Genomic DNA, 26,823 nt, shown 5'->3' with positions numbered 1-26,823 from the left:
CTGCACCTACACTTGGCTAGGTACTAGTTTCGTCAATTAGAGGTAGTAACACCAACTTTAACACTGCTAAATCATAATCAAGATGTACTGGTGTCTGAGTCTACATTCTAAACATAATTCAGATGTTCATCTGTAGCTTTAAAAGTAATTAAAAATTATCTCCATTACAGGAATTAAATGAAATTCCATAACTACTCTAAATTATCTATCCTGTTACACAGGAATTATATATTTCATCAATAATAACCAGTGGCTATAAAGATGTTGATCATGATCATCTACTTCAGTGAGAGGAGAGATAAAACCACCCTCAAGTTATAGTCATCCCAAAGGAAACCATACAATATCATCCAATACCATTCAAAAATTAAAAAAGTTGTTGCTTATGAGCACTGACTTCATTAAGTACAGGGATATTAAGATCCAGGCTACCACCTCTGTCTTCTGCCTCAAGATCTAGTGGTGTGATAGAGTGGACTGGATTTAGGAAATCCATGAGTTTTGCTGAAGAATCTGAAGTAATATAGAATTTGAGGCACTAAAAAAGGATTTGATTCTGTTACACGCTGTGCACAATCAGAACCCTTACTGAATGGTGCACTAGAACCAATGGGCAAAACTTATTCCCACTATAAACAAATAGCCTTGCCTTCACCAATTTTTCCCTTGAACTGAAATAAGCTATATTTTCCATTTAGAACTTTAAATGTGGTAAGCAACTAATTGAATATATCTTTCCATAACAGAATTGGTACTGTAAGGTTTTCACACACTTTACAACAATTGTCTAAACAGCAGTGACCCCGGCCACGAATAACAAAGTGAATGAGGATCAGATGGCCCAGAAACTTCACTGAACAATCTATGCAGTAATTACTAACAATTCCAGAAGACAACTACCCTTATAATCATTAATAACCAAATTAACACTTATCAATTTAGGAAATTTAAAACTAAGTACAAACACAATTGACTTATTACAGCAAGATCGATGCATAGATTGAAAGACTAAGATGATACGGTCTATACGCCCATGATTATTACCACCGGCCGCTAGTGTGTTTCAATGCTATACTAGAGACCATGTTTAATGAAAGGAAGGCAAACTGGAAATCCTTTAGTATCTTGGGGTAGACGTTGATATACGCAAGCTTTATGAGAAAAGCAATATGAACATAGGGAAGGTTCATAAAAATATCAAATTTAAGAACTAGTTTGTATTTTTCTTAGCTATGCCCACCTGCTTCATTTAATAGGAGTATGATATCAGCATAGCTGGAACTCTGCTGCTAAAATTTGATGAGGTGTCAGTAGTTACTGGCAGGTGACGGGGAAGCCCCAGACCAACACCCGAGTTGCCACTATGACCACTTGCAGGGCGGTTGAAGCGGGAAATAAAACTTGACTCAGGTTTTTATATTCAGGAAAACTTCATATTACAACACTTTAAAATGCCTTTTTGTTCCTACCCTTATACAATCCTTTGTCCTTTATCCTCCTGCAAGGAGTAATTAAGTTTGGCTCTGTTCAAGACAGAACAGTGAAGGTAAGCATGTGAACACCTAACCCATGTATTAAAATATATTCTCTGGTAAGAATACTTCCTGAGACAAAACTTCTTGTCTTGTTTCCGAGGAGAGAATATACCAAGATTGTACTCCTTAGTGGAAGTGCTCCCAGTAAATACCGGCAGTTGACTCGACATTCTTTGTTTTTGTCAATGCAGCATCACAGGTATCTCCTGGCGCAGTTAAGGGACAAGGGCAACTGCCAATGTCCCTCACAAACAGTAATCTTCTCGAAGAGGGTCGGGGTTTGGTAAAGAGCCGTTTCTCCTACGAAACTTTGTAGAGGAATAGGAAATTGTCTTATGAAGCTTGGGCTCCTCTCACCCGAGAGAGGTCACAGGGTGTTTGTCCTCAAAGATGAAAATTTCTCCTAAGCATGTGGAAGACAAGGGCGGTAGCCTTCATCCTGACTGATGATGTGCGTACAGGTAGTACAGTATGTCCCAATACAGTACGAGTGGACGTCTTATTTGTGGAGTGCACATGTGGACTTCCAATACATGTGGACTCCACATGAGAGAGGATGCTCACTGGTATTCCCTTCAGACCAGTCCAGGAAGGGGAGGGGGGAATAAAATGAATGGTGAAGCCCCTCAATCCTAACCATCAGTATGTTCTAAGTACAGTAGTGTCTCTCGCATGAGGCAATAAATGGTAGGGGTTACACATACACAGCTATCGATCACTGACCTAGGATTCTTCGATGACGTTCTCTATGATCTTCTCCTAAAAGCAAGGCAAGGCGGAGAAGGAAAAAATTCAAGTTTGCCTTCCAAGGTGTTGTCCAGGCTACTTTCCAATGGGGAGGGAGATCCTAGGAACTATGAAGAGACCGCTTAACTAGTTGATGCATCCTTATTGCATTCTAGGAACAGGAACACACCTACAGAAAAGAAGAGTGACTACTCTCTCCCTCAGACTAGGTGGCAATAGAAAGTCCTTCTTCTGAAGGAGCACAAATACTGAATGGCCAAGGAACAAATTTCTCACAGTTACATTGACATCATCAGGCCACATTCACGAGGGAATAAACAGCAAACAGAAATGCTATTTAACATGTAAAACAATGTTGAATTCTTACTTGATACCCCTCGCACGCACTGATTTGCTGATCAATATATCTAAAATAAACATCAAAAGATTAAAACAGCCAGTTGAGGACAATGGAAGTACATATGTACTATCAGGCAGCTGAAAATAAAGTGGTTACTCAGTCTGCTTGTGGGAGAGCGGACCTTCCTAGTCCCCTTCCAGTAACTATCGATAGGTTACTAAATTTTAACAGCCAAGTTTTAACTACGCTGAAAATACACTCCTATTAAATTGCGAAGGTTTAAATACAGGTAAGAACGGTAAGAACAAAACGGCAAAGGTTTGAATACAGGTAAGAACGGTAAGAACAAAACAACTTCACATACTGACCATCAGTAAATATTTAGGATGCAAATGAACCAAGCCATATTTACCATCCATAGTATATTCAACAAAAAGTACTTCCGAAAGTTCTTTGGCTGTCTTTAATAATGGTAAAAAATTGTATAACTTGGTGAAAGGATTACAGTATACATGTAATTCTGAACTTTTTGTGGCCACAAAAAAACAGCATTCCATGTAAACAGTAATATACAGTATGCACTATAAATTCATCTCATAACATTTAGACAAGAGTAAATTCTATAAATTTTTTTTTTCTACATATTACAAAATTATGAGTTCAAATCAATTCAATTTGAAATAATTTTCTGTTTGTAAAATAACAAAACACCAAATATAACAGATCATTTGTAAGTGAAATAACTACTAAAGCCGCACAAAATATTTTTGAAATAGCAACTAAGTAACCAATTAATTTAAAATAAATTATCTTGATAAGCTACCAAAAACCTGACAAGTCATTCAATGGTCAAATGGTTGAAAGCTATGCAAGTGTAGTAGAAATTTACCCTTATTTCAAATACTTAACATTTTATTCCTGCAATTGAAAAAATAATTGAAATGGTTGTTGCCATTTTGATGAACACTTATGGACTGGGCAGCAAGTATTTTCATTTACCTATACAGAAAGTGAATGCATCTCAAAGATAGTACTAGTGCTTAAGTAAACAAATAATAATTTCAATAATCTTTGTTAGGTTTACAATACAATTTTACCAATCACATTATGAACAGGAGAAAAGAAACCTACTTTAGTTATTTTACTTGACCAATAATGACCAAAGGCCCCTCTTGCAACAGGCCAGAGCTACAACAATAGATGAAAAGTAGGGTTAATCATAGAGTGAATTACAAAGTTGAATTTTAGCAGGAGGCAAACTACCATCAAGTGCCACCACAAAATATGAGTATAGATCCTAAAATCATACACATCATTCACATATTCATACAATAAGAAACCTGACTTATTTGCTTAAATTCATAAATTTTAAACAGGCTTAAAATCTCATTAAAAAATAATGTTAGAATTTTACATTTTGATGATATATTTTTAAAAGGCCATAGAGGCTTATTCAGAATTTTTTCACCCAAAGTAAATAAAAAAAATTTTATCAGACGGCCATACTTTCCCCTACTGCTATAAATGGAGATCAGCACATTAAAATGTACTCATCTGACAGCATTCAATTAGCCCACTTTTGGTTGTCATTAACAATCAAGAAAAGTTTTATATATATATATATATATATATATATATATATATATATATATATATATATATATGTATGTATTTCAAATACTGTAATTCAAATTAGTTTTGTGTAATCATATCAATGAAATTCATATAAAATAGAAAATAAATAAATAGTTCATATGACTCACTGTAAACATCTTGAATAATTACACATACAATTAAATTGTGTAAAACCAACATTATGTTAATTGTTATTCATACATACTTCCATCTACCAAATTATTTTCATCTAATTTGTGATTCTTTACGAAATATAAACAATTACAAAAATGCATTAGATATTGAGCACCACAATAAATACAAATACACTGAATATAAATAGTTTTAGTCGTTTGTCAGTTCTCTGCTTCTCTGATCAAGGTTTGGTTTGCTCCACTATTGTTGATATCAGAAGATAAAATAAACAATGAAACTGTAAAACTCTACAACACACTTTTTACTAAGACATACTGGTACAGTACTAGGGTTCATGAACACCGAGACAATGCAGGTTTTGAAAAGACCATAAGAAAGCTAAAACCAAAACTAATGATGCCTCATATATACAGTAAAAATTTGCACAATATGGCAATAAAGAGCATATTCCATCACCACGACAGCCAGTAAAAAAAAATTGATTAAAAAATACAATGGAATTTTAACAACAAATTGCACTTTTCTCAGGTTGCATTCTAAAACCACAACAATTTGCAAAAAAATTCTCGATAAAAAACTATTCACTATCCGACCCTGATGATAGGTTAAGGTCATCATAGATGTTGTTTGATCCATTAGTGACAGCATTCGCAGTGCTGTTGCCTGTAAGAAAGTTAAAACGTTAAAATAAGATGCAGTAAATGTAACTATTGCATGCAATAAGGTATGCAACTATACAAATCAAAATTATTAAAATAACTGGATTATAACTAGTGGACTACAGAAAAGTACTCTCCCTGAAGTCTCCTATTTCTAAATTAAGCATTCATATTCCTCACCCCAACACCAATCTACATCCTCACCTAAGGTTAGAGGGATTGACTTTAGACAAACTGAATATTCCTCCACAAAAATGACTGCCAATTAATGACAATTAGTAGCTTTGTGATTTTTACAATGATCTTTCAATATTTTTCCTAAATATTTGTATCAAAATTTAAAGGGAACATCAAGGTATTTGAATCAACTCTACGAAGATTTTAAAATTTTAATCTGTGAATCCATACCTTTGCTATACACTATTTAAAATATAAAATTGAAGATATATTCACTGTATTTATGAGTAAACTTTGGATCACACCATGGACCTCTTCTGAACTCTTGATTTGAAGATTGAAATAGACTGTACAGTAAAGTAGTTAAGACTCTGAATAGTAAATTAACTATTTGTAACTGTAGTTTGTGTTCTTCAGAAATCTTTCAAACAAAGTAGCACCTCAACTTATAAAGGAATTCAACTTTATTGAATTTCCTTGCTTATTTCATACGTAATGGAATAATGCAATAAGTGCACTATACATAACAGATACTTCAGCGTAACTTACAGATGCATGTGCCTCTCTAAACTTGAGAGAGAAACTTCTTTGCTACCAGGGTAACTGACCAAACATGGTCGCCCTGTCAAGGGTTCTAACTCTAGTCCTTGAAGAAGAGATAGGTCGAGGATCACTATTTTCTCTGAGGGTCTTTTTTTGGTACGCTAAATAGTTTGCACCTGAATTATAAGAATCTGCACTTTTCAATTATTTCTTTTTTTTTAGCACCTTGCTTACAAAAGAGCCAAGTTCCAGGGTTCTAGTCTGATGAAAATGGTGGCGCGGAGGTGGTTTTGAAATCCACAACCAACCAAGACCTCGAGACTATACTCTACGCTCACCCAGAAAAAATCTAAATTTCTTGAAAATAATAAAAGATGACACCCAACCCAATGCCTATTACTGATAAGGTCCACTGCCTTTACTCAACTGACCAGCCCTCTGTTTCCTTTGGAGTGTTTCCAGTAGCCTCTTCTATGAAAAAAATCCTGATTGGCCTGGTCCTTTACGCAACCCTTTTCTAGCCTGGTTACCTTTTTTTTTTTTTTCTCGAAAAATTCCATGAAAAGCTATTTATTTTTGTACCCTACTGCCCTATATAGAGTAACTCCATTTCCTAAAGTATGCTGAGGATTAGATTTATTTTAGTATCCTACAAACAGTGACTCCACTATTTCCTATGATGTGCTGAGGAATAGATTATAGTAAAACATGGAAAAGGCTTTACTAATAAAGGAAAGCACTTTGTATAGAAATGCATTTTGTATTGGAAAACTCCGGTTTTCTTTTAAAATGGCATTTATTTCTGCCGCAAAATGTTATTTTTATAATAAAATAAATTTTTGAATATACTTACCCGGTGATTATATAAGCTGCAACTCTGTTGCTCGACAGAAAACTCTACGTAAAAAATCCGCCAGCGATCGCTATGCAGGTAGGGGGTGTACTTCAACAGCGCCATCTGTCGTGCAGGTACTCAGTACTCAATGTAAACACAGAACTCAATTTTCTCCTCGGTCCACTGGGTCTCTATTGGGGAGGAAGGGAGGGTCCTTTAATATATAATCACCGGGTAAGTATATTCAAAAATTTATTTTATTATAAAAATAACATTTTTCAATGTTAAACTTAGCCGGTGATTATATAAGCTGAATCACACCCAGGGGGGTGGGTAGAGACCAGCAATAATTGTTTACATTATTATGAGCTAAGGATTTTTTATTTCATTTTAGCAGTTATTCAAAATAACAAACATAAAATAAATAAGTACCTGGTAAGGAAGTCGACTTAAACAATTACTCTGCCTTTTTAAGTACGTCTTCCTTACGGAGCCTCGCGATCCTCTTAGGATGCTGAGCGACCCCTAGGAGCTGAAGTATCAAGGGTTGCAACCCATACAACAGGACCTCATCAAAACCTCTAATCTAGGCGCTTCTCAAGAAATGACTTTGACCACCCGCCAAATCAAGTAGGATGCGAAAGGCTTCTTAGCCTTCCGGACAACCCAAAAACAATAATAAAACATTTCAAGAGAAAGATTAAAAAGGTTATGGAATTAGGGAATTGTAGTGGTTGAGCCCTCACCCACTACTGCACTCGTTGCTACGAATGGTCCCAGAGTGTAGCAGTTCTCGTAAAGAGACTGGACATTCTTAAGATAAAAAAGACGCGAACACTGACTTGCTTTTCCAATAGGTTGCGTCGATTATACTTTGCAGAGATCTATTTTGTTTAAAGGCCACGGAAGTTGCGACAACTCTAACTTCGTGTGTCCTTACCTTCAGCAAAGCTTGGTCTTCCTCATTCAGATGGGAATGAGCTTCTCGTATTAACAGTCTGATAAAATAGGATAAAGCATTCTTTGACATAGGCAAAGATGGTTTCTTAACTGAACACCATAAAGCTTCAGACGGGCCTCGTAAAGGTTTAGTTAGTTTTAAATAGAACTTAAGAGCTCTCACAGGGCATAAGACTCTTTCTAGTTCATTTCCAACCATACGATAAGTTTTGAATATCGAACGATATTGGCCAAGGCCGAGAAGGCAGCTCGTTTTTGGCTAGAAAACCAAGTTGTAGAACATGTAGCCGTTTCGGATGAGAATCCGATGTTCTTGCTGAAGGCATGAATCTCACTGACTCTTTTAGCTGTGGCTAAGCATACCAGGAAAAGAGTCTTTAAGGTGAGATCTTTCAGGGAGGCTGATTGTAGCGGTTCGAACCTGTCTGACATAAGGAATCTTAGTACCACGTCTAAATTCCAACCAGGTGTAACCAAACGACGCTCCTTCGTGGTCTCAAAAGACTTAAGGAGGTCCTGTAGATCTTTATTGTTGGAAAGATCTAAGCCTCTGTGACGGAAGACTGATGCCAACATGCTTCTGTAACCCTTGATAGTGGGAGCTGAAAGAGATCGTTCTTTCCTCAGATATAAGAGGAAGTCAGCTATTTGAGTTACAGAGGTACTGGTCGAGGAAACGGATACTGACTTGCACCAGTTTCGGAAGATTTCCCACTTCGATTGGTAGACTCTAAGGGTGGATGTTCTCCTTGCTCTAGCAATCGCTCTGGCTGCCTCCTTCGAAAAGCCTCTAGCTCTCGAGAGTCTTTCGATAGTCTGAAGGCAGTCAGACGAAGAGCGTGGAGGCCTTGGTGTACCTTCTTTACGTGTGGCTGACGTAGAAGGTCCACCCTTAGGGGAAGTGTTCTGGGAACGTCTACTAGCCATCGAAGTACCTCGGTGAACCATTCTCTCGCGGGCCAGAGGGAAGCAACTAGCGTCAACCTTGTCCCTTCGTGAGAGGCGAACTTCTGCAGTACCTTGTTGACAATCTTGAACGGAGGGAATGCATATAGATCTAGATGTGACCAATCTAGGAGAAAGGCATCTATATGAACTGCTACTGGGTCCGGGATTGGTGAGCAAAATATTGGGAGCCTCTTGGTCATCGAGGTTGCGAAGAGATCTATGGTTGGCTGGCCTCAGGTGGCCCAAAGTCTCTTGCATACATCCTTGTGGAGGGTCCATTCTGTTGGAATTATTTGTCCCTTCCGACTGAGACAATCTGCCATGACATTCAAGTTGCCTTGGATGAACCTCGTTACTAGTGATATGTCTAGACCTTTTGACCAGGTGAGGAGGTCCCTTGCGATCTCGTACAACGTCAGAGAGTAGGTCCCTCCTTGCTTGGAGATGTACGCCAAAGCCGTGGTGTTGTCCGAGTTCACCTCCACCACTTTGCCTTGAAGGAGAGACCTGAAGCTTTTCCAGGCCAGACTTACTGCCAGTAGCTCCTTGCAGTTGAAATGCATTGTCCTTTGACTCGAGTTCCATAATCCCGAGCATTCCCGACCGTCTAATGTCGCACCCCAGCCTACGTCCGATGCGTCCGAGAAGAGAACGTGGTTGGGAGTCTGAACAGTCAGGGGAAGACCCTCTCTTAGGTTGATATAGTCCTTTCACCAAGTCAGACAAGACTTTATCTTTTCGGAAACCGGGATCGAGACCGCTTCTAGCGTCTTGTCCTTTTCCAGTGAAAAGCTAGATGGTATAGAAGAGGACGGAGGTGTAGTCTTCCTAGTGACACAAATTGATCCAGGGATGACAGCGTCCCTACCAGACTCATCCACAGCCTGACTGAGCAGCGTTCCTTCTTCAGCATCTTCTGGATGGATAGCAGGGCTGGGGGCTGATCGTCTTGTTCAGTAACGTCCTCATCAGAGGGTTCCTCATCCGAAACTGATGAAGAAACGGCAACGGAGTGGGCAACGTCTGACTCGCTGAATCCCGTCGCACTGGTGGATGCGTGACGGAGCCGGACGCAATATCATGGAACTGCTGCACAGTCTGTGAACTGTCAACAACCATGGGTGCGCGAGGAAGTACAGCGTCAACCCGAAACTGTCTAGACCGTCTGGGTTGTGCAGTCAACACCCTACCGGGTTGCTGAGGTTGACGCACTGCGTCACAACAAGTCACCTCTGCTGGTTGTTGAACGTCCTGAACGTCAACAACCACCTCCGAGCGTCGCTTAACGTCAACGTGCGGCTGGCAACCCCCACTGGATCGCATCGGTGGAGGAACCACCTCAACTGGCAGACGCGAGTAGGTTACCTCAGCGTCAACAGGGCGCACAACCGACCGGTTGGAAGGTTGTTGGCCAGAAGGAGGAACCACCTCAACTGGCAGACGCGAGTAGGTTACCTCAGCGTCAACAGGGCGCACAACCGACCGGTTGGAAGGTTGTTGGCCAGAAGGTTCTTCTCCGCATTTAAGTCCTCTATCAAGGACGCAAGCTTGGACTGCATGTCTTGCAGCAAAGCCCATTTAGGGTCTACGGGAGCAGGTGTGGCAACAGACGGGGTTAGCGACTGAGGCGGAACCGTTTACCATCCCTGAAAGCCTTGTTATGTGTGACATAATAGTACAGCAAAACTTCAAAGGCTCGACAAAAGCTGAGAAGTTGACCTGTAAACAACTTGGAGCGTCTCCTGGCTAGGCGCCAGGGAGAGTCTACCAGAATTGAGAAGTCTATCTGGGCAGAGGCATGAACTCCCAAGCCGAGAACTTCTCTCGTGTCATATCAGACTCTCGCTCTATAAACCAGTTTAAAAGAAGGGAAATCAAAGGCTGTATCCCCCAAACTCCTCCTGGTGAAAAAACCAGTCGCCTAGCCAACGTAACGCTCTCTAGGAGAGCGAGAGAGCACTAGCTTAAAAACAACGGCTTCGAAGTAGCTAGGCCTAGTGTAAGTTCTGACGTTTAGGTGAACGAGGAGCAGCAGTTACAAGATCCGGACGAAGATCCTTAAAAAAAATCATCATGATTTAATTAAAGTCCATAGGAGGCTAAGCAGCATAAGGCTCCTCTCCATCTGACAGAGTCCTCAAGGGAATATCAGTAGGAGGGAGAACAGCAACCTCCTCATCTACAGGAACCTTGTCCGATAAAAGCTGAGTCTCTCACTGGTGCATTAGTAGCGGACCAGAACGCAACGTCATGTAACTGCTTGACAGTCTGTGAACTGTCAACAACTGAACTGTCAACCACAACAGGTGCGTGAGGACGTACAGCGTCCACTCGAGACTGCTTTGACTGTCTAGACTGAGCAGTCAAAACAACTCTAGAATGCGGAGGTTGACGCACCGTGTCAAAACAAAACAACTTAGACTGTTGTTGTACCTCGCGAACGTCAACGGAAGGTTCCGTGCGTCGCTGAACGTCAACATGCGGCTGGCAGGGTACACTGGAACGCATGGGTGGCGGGACTCTCTCAGCTGGAGTGCGGCAGAAGGTCGCCTCAGCGTCCACAGGACGCACAACCGTAGTTGGTTGTAGGCTAGAGGTTGGTGCAGTGTCAACCTTCTCCGCACGAAAGTCCTGCATCAATGACGTTAACTGAGACTGCATGGTCTGCAGCAAAGACCACTTAGGGTCTACAGGAGCAGGTGCGGCAACAGACGGTGTGACTGCCTGATGCGGTACCGCTTTGCCTCTCTTAGGAGGTGAGCAGTCGTCGGAAGACTGCAGCGAGTCCGAACTGACCCAGTGGCTACAACTGGGCCGTTGGACTTGCGCGGAAGGGACCGACTTGCGCTTAATAAGCCGCGAGACCTTGGTCCATGGTTTCTTACGAGAAACCTCTTCCGCAGACGAGGAATAAATGGGCTCTCTCGTCTTTGTGTGGGTGGGGCGATCTTGGGTAGATACGCCCGAAACCACGGAGGGAAACGTCTGTTCGTTGATCAAGGCCTCTCGAACCCATAAGTCGTTCGACATTACTTCTCCCCTGGGCTTGGGAGCTTGCAAGAGGTCCCGGACTAGGTGAACGACAGGCACGAACAGACGAACCCTCGGACGCAACACTGTAACACTTTGCGCTTATCACTTTATCGATTTTCTGTTTTGCACTTATTTCACTGAAATCGAAACTTTTACTGATTTCTACCTGAAACACGCAATTCTACCCTTCATTAAAAGGTAGTAATTGCGAAATCAGTCGTATAATGCAGCTCATTAATACCAGCAAAAAACAGAAAACATATATTAAGATAAAAAATTCAGTGGCTGGGAAAGAGACTAAACACTAGTTCATATAACTACGTTTTCAATCTCTCACCGCACATAGCCTGGGGACGAGAATAAAAACCTAAAAACGTTTTACCTTCCTCCCCGTACAGAGACTAGGGACGAGAGTAACACGAGAACAACGTTACCCGCTTGAACGGAACGTTTTCTCTCCTCTCTCTCCCTCCGTCTCTATCTCTCTCTCTCTTTCTCTCTTGATTTCGCACCTAAGAGAAGAGCCCAATTATATATCGTCAAAAAAACATGTTATTTGACTAAAGGAAAAAACTGAAAGGTTTTCCAAATAAAAAGTTCCTTTAAATTAGAATTTAAAACATTTAAGCTAAGAAAGAATGAACAAAACGTCAGAATCGATTTACTCTTACTGCAAAGTGAAACCGTGATATACTCTCTCTCTATCGTAACGATAGAGCGCATGTTGAACGTCCTGAACGTCAACAACTGCGTAGCCTAAAAAAACTAAACGTTAGTTCATCTTTGAAAACAGTACGAAGACTATCAAAGAAATTTTTTCATAAAACATTACATTTAAAAAGTTTTAAATTCTTTAAAGGCTAAATACGATATAACGGGCTCAACATTGATTAACTTCGGTTCCAAGTTAGGACTGCCTACTAACAGGAAAGGTCGCATATAAACAAAACATTAAAATTTATTTTTATATGTTTATAAAAAATGGAAAGTTAATCGAAGAGGCCTAATAAAGGCGGAGAGATATAAAATATATAGATCTATAACGTGATAAGAAAAATTACTAAAAACCTAAACACACTTCCGTCTAAGGGAAGGGTCGGCCATTTAAAAGTGAAAGAAAGTCCATACTCTCTTTGTCACCATAATTAAATCTATCCAAAACGAGTTCAAGTTTTGAGATGAAGATAAAACACCTGCATAGCGAAAGCTCAAAACTAGAAGTGTACTTCACCAAATAGTTGTGAAAACAAATCCAGTTAGTAACAGCGAATTAGTAGGTCTTGCCGGTAGCCCGACAGAGAGAAAATTGAGTTCTGTGTTTACATTGAGTACTGAGTACCTGCACGACAGATGGCGCTGTTGAAGTACACCCCCTACCTGCATAGCGATCGCTGGCGGATTTTTTACGTAGAGTTTTCTGTCGAGCAACAGAGTTGCAGCTTATATAATCACCGGCTAAGTTTAATATTGAAAATTAATAGTTACTAAGATATACCCTAATATATCCTACAGTAAAGAAATTTTCTGGTGAATCAATAAATAATGGTGAAACTAACCTTTTCTTCTCTGTGCATTATTCTCTGGAATGCGTAACAAATTCATGAAAAATCCCATAACATATGGGTCTCCTCTTCCCCTGAAATATTTATTTCACTTTTGTTTACATTTTATTATCTACTCCGTTTCGTATGTTTGTACATAGCTTTTTGCACAATAACTTTATACTTCTTGCGCACTAGCCATCCTTCCAGTTTCTTTCTACCCCTGGAATTACTCCAGTTCATTTGTTTGTATGTAGCTCTACCTCCTTCCTTCCCTTTCCATATGACAAAGTTTACCATATTTGGGCATGTTTGTAAGTTTGAGTGTGACGTAGGCAGTTCTGTGACACGCCCCTGTTTTCTTAGGACAACTCCTCAGTTCCAGTGTAGCTTTGTGTTATGGAACCCAAAGTAACAAAATGGAATCGCTATATGGATCCTATTGCCAAGTTTCACGGCGTGTTTTAAGGTACAGCTAGTGTAATGAACAATTTTTTAAAAGCACATTATGTTATTCCTCAAAGTTTAAAGTGTCCCAAGTGCAATTCAAAGTTAGCTCTTAGGACAGACCAGCACATTTTCTACTGTAACTCTGCTGTAAAGATTACCAAGACCAAAAAAAGACATGGTGTCAATCATAAGGTATAGAATTATTTGTGATTTACTTTTAGTTAGTGACCTTGTTAAGGGGACTTGGGTTTCTTGCCCCTGGCTAGGTCTGTGACCTGGGTAGGTTTGTGACCTGGGAAGGGGGATCCGGGGGGCTTGCCCTCTCTGGCTAAGTTTGTGACCAGGGAAGGGGGTCCAGGGGCTTGTCTCCCAGCTAAGTCTGATACCTGGGAACTACTAGGTTAGATTAGGTAGAGTTTGTTAGGTTCTGTGGCCTTTTACGAATCTTGAAAGTGTTAAATATTTGTGTTTTTCCCGTTTTCGCCCACCCTAAGTCCCAGATTCCCACCTGTGTCAATCGGGAAAGGGGCGGATAGCAGGAGAATGGTATATTTGTGATGGAAATAAAGGTGAAATTCGTTGAAAGCACATTTACTGTAGGAATAGTTGCTTTTTCTCTTGGAAATTTAATTCTGACTTGTTCTATAATTTTACCAATTTTCTTATATTCTCCATGGTATTTGTAACTAAATGTTGCATGAGACTAATTCATATTCTTTGTACAGTATTTCTGTCAGCTCACTTATATGATTAAAATTTTTATGGTATGATTTTCCTAAAAGATACATAAATGTCAAAGACAATCACAGTAAACATGCCAATAGCATAACATTTGACCAGAACAATACACAGATGAGAATATGTTATGCTGGCCACACCTTGCTCATGTGCATACATTTTGTCCCTTAAATATGATTATTATATCCTAATGATCCCCAGTGGTAGACAAAATTACTGCTAACAGCCCATACTTATACGTAAAGTCTATACAAACATTCTATAAAAATACTTTTAAGACTAATTTCAGAAAATATGTTATTTTTATTAATAAAATAAATTTTTGAATATACTTACCCGATAATCATGTAGCTGTCAACTCCGTTGCCCGACAGAATTCTATGGAGGGATACGCCAGCTATCACAATACTAGAAGGGGGTGTATTTACCAGCGCCACCTGTGGCCAGGTACTCAAGTACTTCTTGTTGACACCTCCTCAATTATTCCTCGGTCCACTGGTTCTCTATGGGGAGGAAGGGAGGGTCGATTAAATCATGATTATCGGGTAAGTATATTCAAAAATTTATTTTATTAATAAAAATAACATTTTTCAATATTAAACTTACCCGATAATCATGTAGCTGATTCACACCCAGGGGGGTGGGTGAAAAACCAGTGTACAAGACTAAAGGATAGCTAAGTATCCCGTATTTCATATAATCAGTTATCCACAATAACAATGAAATAATAAGTACCTGGTAAGGAAGTCGACTTGAACCGTTACTCTGCCTTTAATAAGATCGTCTTCCTTACTGAGCGCAGCGTTCCTCTTGGGAGGCTGAATCAACTCAAAGGTGCTAAAGTATACAGGGCTGCAACCCATACTAAAGGACCTCATCACAACCTTTAACCTTGGCGCTTCTCAAGAAAGAATTGACCACCCGCCAAATCAACAAGGATGTGGAAGGCTTCTTAGCCGACCGTACAACCCATAAAAAGTATTCAAGAGAAAGGTTAAAAAGTTATGGGATTATGGGAATGTAGTGGCTGAGCCCTCGCCTACTACTGCATTCGTTGCTACGAATGGACCCAGGGTGTAGCAGTACTCGTAAAGAGACTGGACATCTTTGAGATAGAATGATGCGAACACTGACTTGCTTCTCCAATAGGTTGCATCCATAACACTCTGCAGAGAACGGTTCTGTTTGAAGGCCACTGAAGTAGCCACAGCTCTCACTTCATGTGTCCTTACCTTCAGCAAAGCAAGGTCTTCTTCCTTCAGATGAGAATTTGCTTCTCTAATCAGAAGCCTGATGTAGTAAGAAACTGAGTTCTTAGACATTGGTAGAGAAGGCTTCTTGATAGCACACCATAAGGCTTCTGATTGTCCTCGTAATGGTTTTGACCTTCTTAGATAGTACTTAAGAGCTCTAACTGGGCAAAGTACTCTCTCCAGTTCGTTGCCCACCATGTTGGACAGGCTTGGGATCTCGAACGACTTAGGCCAAGGACGGGAAGGAAGCTCGTTCTTAGCCAAAAAACCGAGCTGCAAGGAACATGTAGCCGTTTCAGATGTGAAACCTATGTTCCTGCTGAAGGCGTGGATCTCACTTACTCTTTTACCTGTTGCTAAGCACACGAGGAAAAGAGTTTTTAATGTGAGGTCCTTAAAAGAGGCTGATTGGAGCGGTTCAAATCCTGATGACATTAGGAACCTTAGGACCACGTCTAGATTCCAGCCTGGAGTGGACAACCGACGTTCCTTTGAGGTCTCAAAAGACCTAAGGAGGTCCTGTAGATCTTTGTTGGAGGAAAGATCCAAGCCTCTGTGGCGGAAAACCGCTGCCAACATACTTCTGTAACCCTTGATCGTAGGAGCTGATAGGGATCTTACGTTCCTTAGATGTAACAGGAAGTCAACAATCTGGGTTACAGTGGTACTGGTTGAGGAAACTGCATTGGCCTTGCACCAGCTTCGGAAGACTTCCCATTAAGACTGATAGACTCTGAGAGTGGATGTCGTCCTTGCTCTGGCAATCGCTCTGGCTGCCTCCTTCGAAAAGCCTCTAGCTCTTGAGAGTCTTTCGATAGTCTGAAGGCAGTCAGACGAAGAGCGTGGAGGTTTGGGTGTACCTTCTTTACGTGAGGTTGACGCAGAAGGTCCACTCTAGGAGGAAGAGTCCTGGGAACGTCGACCAGCCATTGCAGTACCTCGGTGAACCATTCTCTCGCGGGCCAGAGGGGAGCAACCAACGTCAGCCGTGTCCCTTTGTGAGAGGCGAACTTCTGAAGTACCCTGTTGACAATCTTGAACGGCGGGAATGCATACAGGTCGAGATGGGACCAATCCAGCAGAAAGGCATCCACGCGAATTGCTGCTGGGTCTGGAATCGGAGAACAATACAAGAGGAGCCTCTTGGTCATCGAGGTAGCGAATAGATCTATGGTTGGCTGACCCCACAGGGCCCAAAGTCTGCTGCAAACATTCTTGTGAAGGGTCCACTCTGTGGGGAAGACCTGACCCTTCCGGCTGAGGCGATCTGCCATGACATTCATATCGCCCTGAATGAGCCTCGTTACCAGCGTGAGCTTTCGATCTTTTGACCAAATGAGGAGGTCCCTTGCGATCTCGAACAACTTCCTCGAATGAGTCCCTCCCTGCTTGGAGATGTAAGCCAAGGCTGTGGTGTAGTCGGAGTTCACCTCCACCACCTTGTTAAGCTGGAAGGACTTGAAGTTTATCAAGGCCAGATGAACTGCCAACAACTCCTTGTAATAGATGTGAAGTGTCCTTTGCTCCTGATTCCATGTTCCCGAGCATTCCTGTCCGTCCAGTGTCGCACCCCAGCCCGTGTCCGATGCGTCCGAGAGGAGACGGTGGTCGGGGGTCTGAACAGCCAAAGGTAGACCTTCCTTGAGAAGAATGCTGTTCTTCCACCACGTTAGAGTAGACCTCATCTCTTCGGAAACAGGAACTGAGCCCGTCTCTAGCGTCATGTCCTTTATCCAGTGAGCAGCTAGATGATACTGAAGGGGGCGGAGGTGGAGTCTCCCTAACTCGATGAACAGGGCCAGCGATGAAAGTGTCCCTGTTAGACTCATCCACTGCCTGACTAAGCATCGGTTCCTTCTCAGCATGCTCTGGATGCATTCTAGGGCTTGGAAGATCCTTGGGGCCGACGGACAAGTCCGAAAAGCTCGACTCTGAAGATCCATACCCAAGGAGACAATGGTCTGGGATGGAACGAGCTGAGACTCCTCAAAATTGACCAGGAGGCCCAGTTCCTTGGTCAGATCCATAGTCCATTTGAAAATCTCCAGACAGCGACGACTTGTGGGAGCTCTTAAAAGCCAGTCGTCTGACGGAGCCGGACACAAGATCATGATACTGCTGCACAGTCTGTAAACTGTCAATCATGGGCAAGCGAGGAAGTACAGTGACAACCCGAATCTGTCTAGACTGTCTGGGTCGTACAGACAACTCCTTAACGGGTTGCTGAGGTTGCCGCACTGCGTCACAACAAGTCCCTTCTGTTGGTTGTTGAACGTCTTCCCCGTGACACATTGACTCCGTAAACAAAAAATCCTCTAACAAGGACTAAGCTTGGACTGCATGTCATGCAACACAGCTCAAGGTCTATGGGAGCAGGTGTGGTAACAGACGGGATTAGCGGCTGAAGTGGAACCATTACCTTCCCTGTAAGCATGTTATGCTTAAATAAAAGTCCATAAGAGGTTATGCAGCTAAAGGCTCCCTCCAAATGACAGAGTCCTCAAGGGAATATCAGAAGGAGGGAGAAAAGAACTTTCTCATCTACAGGGACCTTATCCTAGAAAAGCTAAGTTCTCTGAGTGAGGGTTCACTGGTGCAAAAGCAGCAGACTAGAAGGCAACGTTATGAAACTGCTTGACAGTCTAGTGAGTTGGCAACAACCCAAGATGTGTTGAGAAGCATGCGGTAAGGTATGCAGAGCATGATGTATGCAGAGTATGCTGTATGCAGAGCATGCTGTATGTAGAGCATGTTGTATGCAGAGCATGCTGAATGCAGAGCATGCTGTATGCAGAGCATGTTGTATGCAGAGCATGCTGAATGCAGAGCATGCTGTATGCTGAGCATGTAGTAAGCAGAGCCTGCTGTAAGCAGAGCCTGCTGTAAGGAAAGCAGAGCGTGTGCATGGCGTTTAACATTTCTCAGAAATTCCATGACCAGTGCTAGAGTGCTTTATGCATGCTTGCATGGGGTTTAAACCATGGTATGAAAATGGAGGTAAGGTATGCTGAACAGCAGAGTCAGAACGAGCTGGAACAACAATAGTTGTGGTTTCCTCTTCAAGACTCCGATGAGGGAACACCTGAGGCTCAGTCTGCAAAGGCTGAATAAAAGACAAGCAGAAGGAAGGCGCATGGGTGGAGGAGGCTGACTCCTAGCATGAGTGGTTGAACCCAAGGGTTGCGCTTGCTGAGCGGTTGGCGGAAGCGGAGTAGCAAGTTCCAGTTCCTGTGGTGTGAGCGGAGCGCGATGAGGAAGAGGCTGCGCAGAACAAGGTAAATGTCTCGCAAGCTGAGGCTCCTGAGGCGCAAGGCTAAGGTGTTGTGGTGCTTGCCTTGTGGAGGGTTGAGCTCGCTGCAGCGAGAGCTGAGGAGACTGACTCATGGACGGGAGAGGTTGTTGTACCTCAACCGAGTGTTGCATCACTGGTGGAGCAGCAAGTGGAGGTGGAGGAAGAGAGGTATAATCCTCCTGATCCCAATGTAAAGGTTGCCTTAAGGAAGGCGGAGGCTGAACACCACAGGGAACAGCAAACTCAGCACGTGGCTCAACATCGTACGCCTGGCAGGTGGAACTGCTGGCAGGTGGTACTGCGATCAGGCGGAGCGAGTGTAGGTGGAGGGAGTGTAGGCGGAGGCGGAGGAGCAACACTCTCAGCCCGACACTCACGCATCAAGTCCGAAAGCTGTGCTTGCATGGACTGTAGTAGAGTCCACAACATCGTACGCCTGGCAGATGGAACTGCGACCAGGCGGAGCGAGTGTAGGTGGAGGGAGTGTAGGCGGAGGCGGAGGAGCAACACTCTCAGCCCGACACTCACGCATCAAGTCCGAAAGCTGTGCTTGCATGGACTGTAGTAGAGTTCACAACATCGTACGCCTGGCAGGTGGTACTGTGATCAGGCGGAGCGATCATAGGCGGGGGGGGGAGTGTAGGCGGAGGCGGAGGCGCAACACTCTCAGCCCGACACTCACGCATCAAGACCGAAAGTTGTGACTGTATGGACTGCAGTAGAGTTAACTTGGGGTCGGCAGACAGTAAGTTCTGCTGAGGTAAAGCCTTAACAGCAGAGATCTGTTGTGGCAGAACCTTACTCCTCTTAGGCGGAGTGTAATCAACTGATGACTGAGGAGAGTCAGAGCTAACCCAATGACTGCATTCGGGTTGTGAACTTTAACTTCGTACGTCTGGCATAGGTCTGGACTTAACGTTTAAGAGGTCTTGAGACCTGAGACCAGCGTTACTCTGCCTTTATTTTCTCCCCTAATCTCTTCTGCAGACGAGCAAAATAAGGGCTCAATCGTCTGCGGGTGGGAGTGACGGTCTCGGTAAGACACGCCCACAACCACCGAGAATACTTCTGTGCGCCGATCAAGGCCTGCTGAACCCTTATGCCCTTCGACATTGCTTCTCCCCTGGGCTTGGGAGCTTGCAAGAGGTCCCGGACTGGGAGGACGACTGGCGCGCACAAAAGTACCCTCACGCACTAATCACTTATCACTTTGATTTCTGTTTGCACTTATTTCACTGAACTCGAAACTTTAAGTGGTTTGTACCTGAAATACGCAATTCTATCCTTTCTCAAAGTTAGTAATTGCGAAAACAGAATTACAATGTAACAGAAAAATCTAATGAAAGATAATTCAGTGGTTGGAAAGAGACTAAACACTAGATCACTCTAGAAACGTTTAGTTTCTTCCCCTAAAGAGACTAGGGAGAAGAGCAAAAACGATAACGACGTTACTCGTACGCCTGGCAGGCTTGAATGAAACGTTTATCCTCTTTCTCCCTCCGTCTCTATCTCTCTCTCTCTCTCTCTCTCTTGACTTAGAACCTGAGAGAAGAGCCCAATCATATATATCGTTAAAACATATTATTGTTAAAGGAAAAAACTGAAAAGTTCCTTTATTAGGATCAAAACCATTAAGTTAAGAAAGAATGAACAAAACGCTAGACACGGTTACTCTTACTGCAACGTGAAACCGTGAACATTCTTTCTCTATCGTAACGATAGAGTGCAAGTTGAACGTTCTGAACGTCAACAACTGCAGAGACAAAACAAAACGTTAGTTCAACTTTGAAAACAGTACGAGACTGTCAAAGAAAATCTTTCAAACTCTGTGGCGGAAATAGCATAATATGTTAACAGGTAAAACCGAAATGACGGGCTCAAAGTTTATTAACTTCGGTAAAAGACCGCCTACTATTAGGAAGGTCGAATATAAACAAATATAAAAATTAATTTTAATGAGTTTATAATAAAAGGAAGTTAATCGAAGAGGCCTATAAGAGGCGGAGAGATATAAAATAAATCTATAACTTTTGTTAAGCAAAATTAAGAAAGAGAGTCTATACTCTCTTAGACACCAACACTTCCGTCTAAGGGAAGGGTCGGCCATTGAAAGGTGAACGAGAGTTCATACTCTCTCGTCACCATAATTAATCAAATTAATTCCAAAAGCTAACTAAGCTAATATAGAAGTTTCCAGTAAAGCGACAGCCGAAATCAAAGAGAAATACTTCACCAAAGTCGTGAAAATACTCCAAGAACATAAGCGTATCCCAGAACGTCTTGCCGGAAGCACGACAGAGGAATAATTGAGGAGGTGTCAACAAGAAGTACTTGAGTACCTGGCCACAGGTGGCGCTGGTAAATACACCCCCTTCTAGTATTGTGATAGCTGGCGTATCCCTCCATAGAATTCTGTCGGGCAACGGAGTTGACAGCTACATGATTATCGGGTAAGTTTAATATTGAAAAATGAAGTTTTCAGAAAATAATTGCAATAATTTTGTTTAATAACCAAATTTTATCATTCATATACGAAAACATAAGGAATTTTATAACCTAAAATCAGTACATTCACTTATAGATAAAATGAGAAACATCCATATGAAAAATAGCCACCTTTAATAGTGAAAACTCTATATTGATAAAATAATGTTAATAGAGAAAATAAAAATAAGAAAATTTCTCTTTGAAATGGATTTTAAATGGAAAAATTGGACGAGAAACAAAATACAATAGAACATCGCAATAACGGACTAATAAGGGGGAATGGGTGTCCAATACCGCAGATAGTCTGTTGTAACGCAAAAAGTTTCCCTACGCATAAAATCAAACACAATTATACCAAATTCTATAGGCTATAGGCCTACCATCTATGCCAAACATGTGGCTAACATCAATACGAGCACTTGAGATTATCACACTTGTTTTTCACCTTAGGATGACACAATTAAGGAATTAAATTAAATGACATTAACAAAAATTAAGTAATATACTTAAGAAATGTAAAATGAAACTCACGAAATTAAAGATTACTTCAATCATGTGCCATATCAAAAATACAGTGCCAAAAACCACTAGTGAGTAATCTAGAGACTACTGTCACTGCCTTAATTATATCTAAGTCAAAGAAAATCATAAAATAAGGTATATAAGACTACTTTATTTGTAAACGAATAAATAAATATGAATATTGGATATATCCGACTGTGAAATGACCTATTGATTGGACAATGTAAAAATTGAAGACTAATCTTAACATCTCATTTCTGTGCTTTAAAAAGAAACCATTTGTGTAAGCATATAATTTAGATTTGGTTATGTGAAGACGTTATTACATACATACATATACCAAGGCACTTCCCCCAATTTTGAGGGGTAACCAACATCAAACAAATGATACAAAAAAGGGGACCTCTCCTCTCTATGTTCCTCCCAGCCTGACAAGGGACTCAACCGAGTTCGGCTGGTACTGCTAGGGGCCACAGCCCACCCTCCCCCGTTATCCACCACAGATGAAGTTTCATAACACTGAAACCCCTACTGCTGCTACCTCCGCGGTCATCTAAGGCACCAGAGGAAGAAGCAAGACCTACTGGAACTGCGTCACAATCACTCGCCATTCATTCCTATTTCTGGCACGCTCTCTTGCCTCTCTCACATCTATCCTCCTATCACCCAGAGCTTCCTTCACTCCATCCATCCACCCAAACCTTGGCCTTCCTCTTGTACTTCTCCCATCAACTCTTGCATTCATCACCTTCTTTAGCAGACAGCCATTTTCCATTCTCTCAACATGGCCAAACCACCTTAACACATTCATATCCACTCTAGCTGCTAACTCATTTCTTACACCCGTTCTCACCCTCACTACTTCGTTCCTAACCCTATCTACTCGAGATACACCAGCCATACTCCTTAGATACTTCATCTCAAACACATTCAATTTCTGTCTCTCCGTCACTTTCATTCCCCACAACTCTGATCCATACATCAGAGTTGGTACAATCACTTTCTCATACAGAACTCTCTTTACATTCATGACCAACCCTCTATTTTTTACTACTTCCATAACTGGCCCCAACACTCTGCAGCCATCATTCACACTGACGTATATCTGCTTCCACTCCACCATTTGCTGCAACAATAGACCCCAAGTACTGATCCACCTCCTTAAGTAACTCTCCATTCAACATGACATTCAACCTCACACCACCTTCCCTTTTCGTACATCTCATAACCTTACTCTTACCCACATTAACTCTCAACTTCCTTCTCTCTCACAACCTTCCAAATTCTGTCATTAATCGGCCAAGCTTTTCTTCGCGTCTGCAACCAGTACAGTATCATCCGCAAACAACAACTGATTTACCTCCCTTTCATGGTCATTTTCGTCTACCAGTTTCAACCCTTGTCCAAGCACTCGAGCATTCACCTCTCTCACCACTTCCATCAACATAAAAGTTAAACAACCACGGCGACATCACACATCCGTGTCTCAGCCCCACTCTCACCGGAAACCAATTGCTCACTTCATTTCCTATCCTAACACATGCTTTACTACCTTTGTAGAAACTTTTCACTGCTTGCAACAACCTTCCACCAACTCCATATAACCTCATCACATTCCACATTGCTTCCCTATCAACTCTATCATACGCTTTCTCCAGATCCATAAACGCAACATACACCTCCTTACCTTTTGCTAAATATTTCTCGCATATCTGGCTAACTGTAAATATCTGATTCATACAATCCCTACCTCTCCTAAAACCACCCTGTACTTCTAAGATTGCATTCTATGTTTTATCCTTAATCCTATTAATCAGTACTCTACCATACACTTTTCCAACTACACTCAACAAACTAATACCCCTTGAATTACAACACTCATGCACATCTCCCTTACCCTTATATAGTGGCACAATACATGCATAAACCCAATCTACTGGTACCATTGACAACACAAAACACATATTAAACAATCTCACCAACCATTCAAGTACAGTCACACCCCCTTCCTTCAACATCTCAGCTCTCACACCATCCATACCAGATGCTTTTCCTACTCTCGATTCATTTAGTGCTCTCCTCACTTCCTCTCTTGTAATCTCTCTCTCATTCTCATCTCACATCACCGGCACCTCAACACCTGCAACAGCAATTATATCTGCCTCCCTATTATCCTCAACATTCAGTAAACTTTCAAAATACTTCGCCCACCTTTTCCTTGCCTCCTCTCCTTTTAACAACCTTCCATTTCCACCTTTCACTCTCTCTTCAATTCTTGAACCAGCCTTCCTTACTCTCTTCACTTCTTTCCAAAACTACTACTTATTCTCTTCATATGAATGACCCAATCCCTGACCCCACCTCAGGTCAGCTCCCCTCTTTGCCTCACTTACTTTGCGCTTTACTTCCACATTTTTCTCTTTATATCTTTCATACTTCTCTACACTATTACTCTGCAGCCATTCTTCAAAAGCCCTCTTTTTCTCTTCCACTTTTACCTTCACTCTTTCACTCCACCATTCACTGCCCTTCCTCATGCTGCCTCCAACAAACTTCTTGCCACACACATCACTTGTAATCCCAACAAAATTTTCTTTTACTAACTTCCACTCCTCCTCTAAATTAACAGTTTCTCTTACTTTCACTTCGTCATATGCCATTTTCAACCTTCCTTGATATTTACTTTTTACCCCCGGTTTTATTAGCTCTTCAACCCTCACTAGCTCCATTTTACATCCACCTACACTATTCCCCCACTCTTTTGCTAAAACTAATTTTCCTTCCACCAAAAAATGATCAGACATACCGTTACAATTTCATTTTACGTAAAGTATACTTAGCAATTCAAAATAAACTACTGTACATAAAACTGATTCTATATCACATCTTCCCTACATACGATACCCACAATGAAAGCCATTTTGTTTATTTACATTTCATGATCATCACAATGAACGAACGAACAAACAAGTGAATACACGAACGCATTTATACATTCAAGTGATAACTAGAGATACTTATAGTTTTTTGTAAACTGTATGAACCTGTTATTAATTATGTGATAAGTAAGTTTGGTTAATCATATTAAGAATATTTATTTATATGTGCAAATATCCTTGATAGCAGTAGCTTGAATAATCAGCTAACAATATTTACATGTAATCAACTGAGCTCTAAATGAAGTCTCCAAACTTATTCAAAGCATCTCTTAATAAATATTGCACAAATTCCAATGCAGCATGTTATAGATTACCATTGTTTACATAACGTTATCAATTGGATGTGTAAATGAGTTTGTTCATTCATTTATTTTTTCATTTTAGGCATCATGTGTAGGGGAAACGTGATACGGAAACATTTATTTCGTTTATTTTGAATTTGTAAGACTACAGTAAGTAAAATACCATTTGTAATAACATCATTTTTACATATACACAGTTAAGAATACTACTTGTAATTTAAGTTGGCATGTCCTTGAGAGTGGTTGCTTTAAATCAGCTGATGGTAAGATCAGCTGAGTAGGTTTACATGTTCAGAGATGGGCTCGCATAGCACAAAGTTGATTTCATTTATAGAATTATTTTTTGAATAGGCTATTTATAATGAAGATATACAGTACCAATAATGAATAAGATAAAAGTCATTTCATTACTTTTATATAAATAATTACACAGTAAATAAATATCAAAATCTAGGAACCATTTACTTCTTATGGTGACCTTTGCCAACAGAATGCTACTCTAGTTATCTGAATTTAGACCGGTATATCAGGAGTCCGCAGTAAAAGTGTCCGTAGCTTCGGGGTTCTACTATAAGGAATTTTAAATAACCTCAAAATAACATTGCTTTAATGGGGCCAAATCAAAACCCTTCATTATCAAAAGCAGTTAACTACCAAGTTATCTTCAAACAACCGTACCAATAAAATAACCATTCATAAAATCAGTTAAGAAAAGCCAGCTTTAGGCTACTCTAGCTTACCCATAATTATAAGTTACAAATTTAGGCTAGACTATAACTCCCATTTAGTTTCATAACCATCTATATATATACATATAAAACAGGAAACGTATTATTTGTAGCACATTGAGATCGGAGAGTTATAACGGCTCACTTGCCTATGTCCTTAGCTCTACCCTTATCCTTCGAGACAAGGTTAACTCTATTCGGGGAAGGATAGCCATGGCTTGTCACTAACACATCCCTGATTTATACACGATATCCATTGGGATATTCGCTCCAGAGGTCAGGACTCTGTTGATACCTCTAAGGTAAAATTTCTCTGGTATATCACTCGCAGATATATCCCAAGTAGAAGCTGCCATTGTGGAACTTTCATCAGGACAACATGGCTTGAGCCCCCCCAAAAAATGTGTGCAAGTTTGAACTTTTGAAGTTCTACCGATTCAACTACCCAATTAGGAAGATCATTCCACAACCTGGTCACAGCTGGAATAAAACTTCTATTGCAGTAGCCACATTCCTCTTTGTATGGGTAAAAGAGACTAGCTTTTCAGCTACTCTTCTAGGAGGACGACACTCCAAAATCAAACCATTGTTCTCTAGTCTTGGGTAGTGCCATAGCCTCTGTACCATGGTCTTCCACAGTCTTGGGTTAGAGTTCTCTTGCTTGAGGGTACACTTGGGCACACTGTTCTATCTTATTTCTTTTCCTCTGGTTTTGTTAAAGTCTTTATATTTTATATAGGAGGTATATATTTAAATGATGTTACGCTTCCTAAAATATTTAACCTTTTCTTGTTTCCTTTCCTCACTGGGGTATTTTCCCTGTTGGATCCCCAGGGCTTATAGAATCTTGCTTTCCCAACTAGGGTTGTAGCTTAGCAAGCAATAATAATAATAATAATAATAAAAATAATACTGTGTAGTATTGAGCCTCATGATGAAAGCCTGACTATTAGAATTAACTGCATGCCTAATATTACGAACAGGATGGAACTGTGCAGGAAGATCTGAATGTAAAGGATGGTCA

The 26,823-nt window shown here is 41.2% G+C and overlaps 1 protein-coding gene across 2 annotated transcripts in view; it reads right to left on the bottom strand.

The window, feature by feature from the left end:
• Window positions 1–3,066: 3,066 nt before the first annotated feature.
• The window catches only part of LOC137628626 (ELL-associated factor 1-like), a 51,358-nt gene continuing 27,601 nt past the window's right edge, over window positions 3,067–26,823 (bottom strand). For both annotated transcript variants that reach the window (XM_068359780.1, XM_068359787.1), the window contains exon 5: window positions 3,067–5,055. In XM_068359780.1, the coding sequence (XP_068215881.1) occupies window positions 4,970–5,055 (86 nt within the window). In that variant the 3' untranslated portion in view covers window positions 3,067–4,969. The remainder of the gene's footprint in view (window positions 5,056–26,823) is intronic.

This window comes from Palaemon carinicauda, chromosome 2 (genome assembly GCF_036898095.1).
Source record: "Palaemon carinicauda isolate YSFRI2023 chromosome 2, ASM3689809v2, whole genome shotgun sequence".
In the NCBI taxonomy this organism is placed as follows: domain Eukaryota; kingdom Metazoa; phylum Arthropoda; class Malacostraca; order Decapoda; family Palaemonidae; genus Palaemon; species Palaemon carinicauda.
The sequence above is the reverse complement of the archived record's forward strand: the minus strand, read 5'-3'. Positions and strand labels throughout refer to the sequence as shown.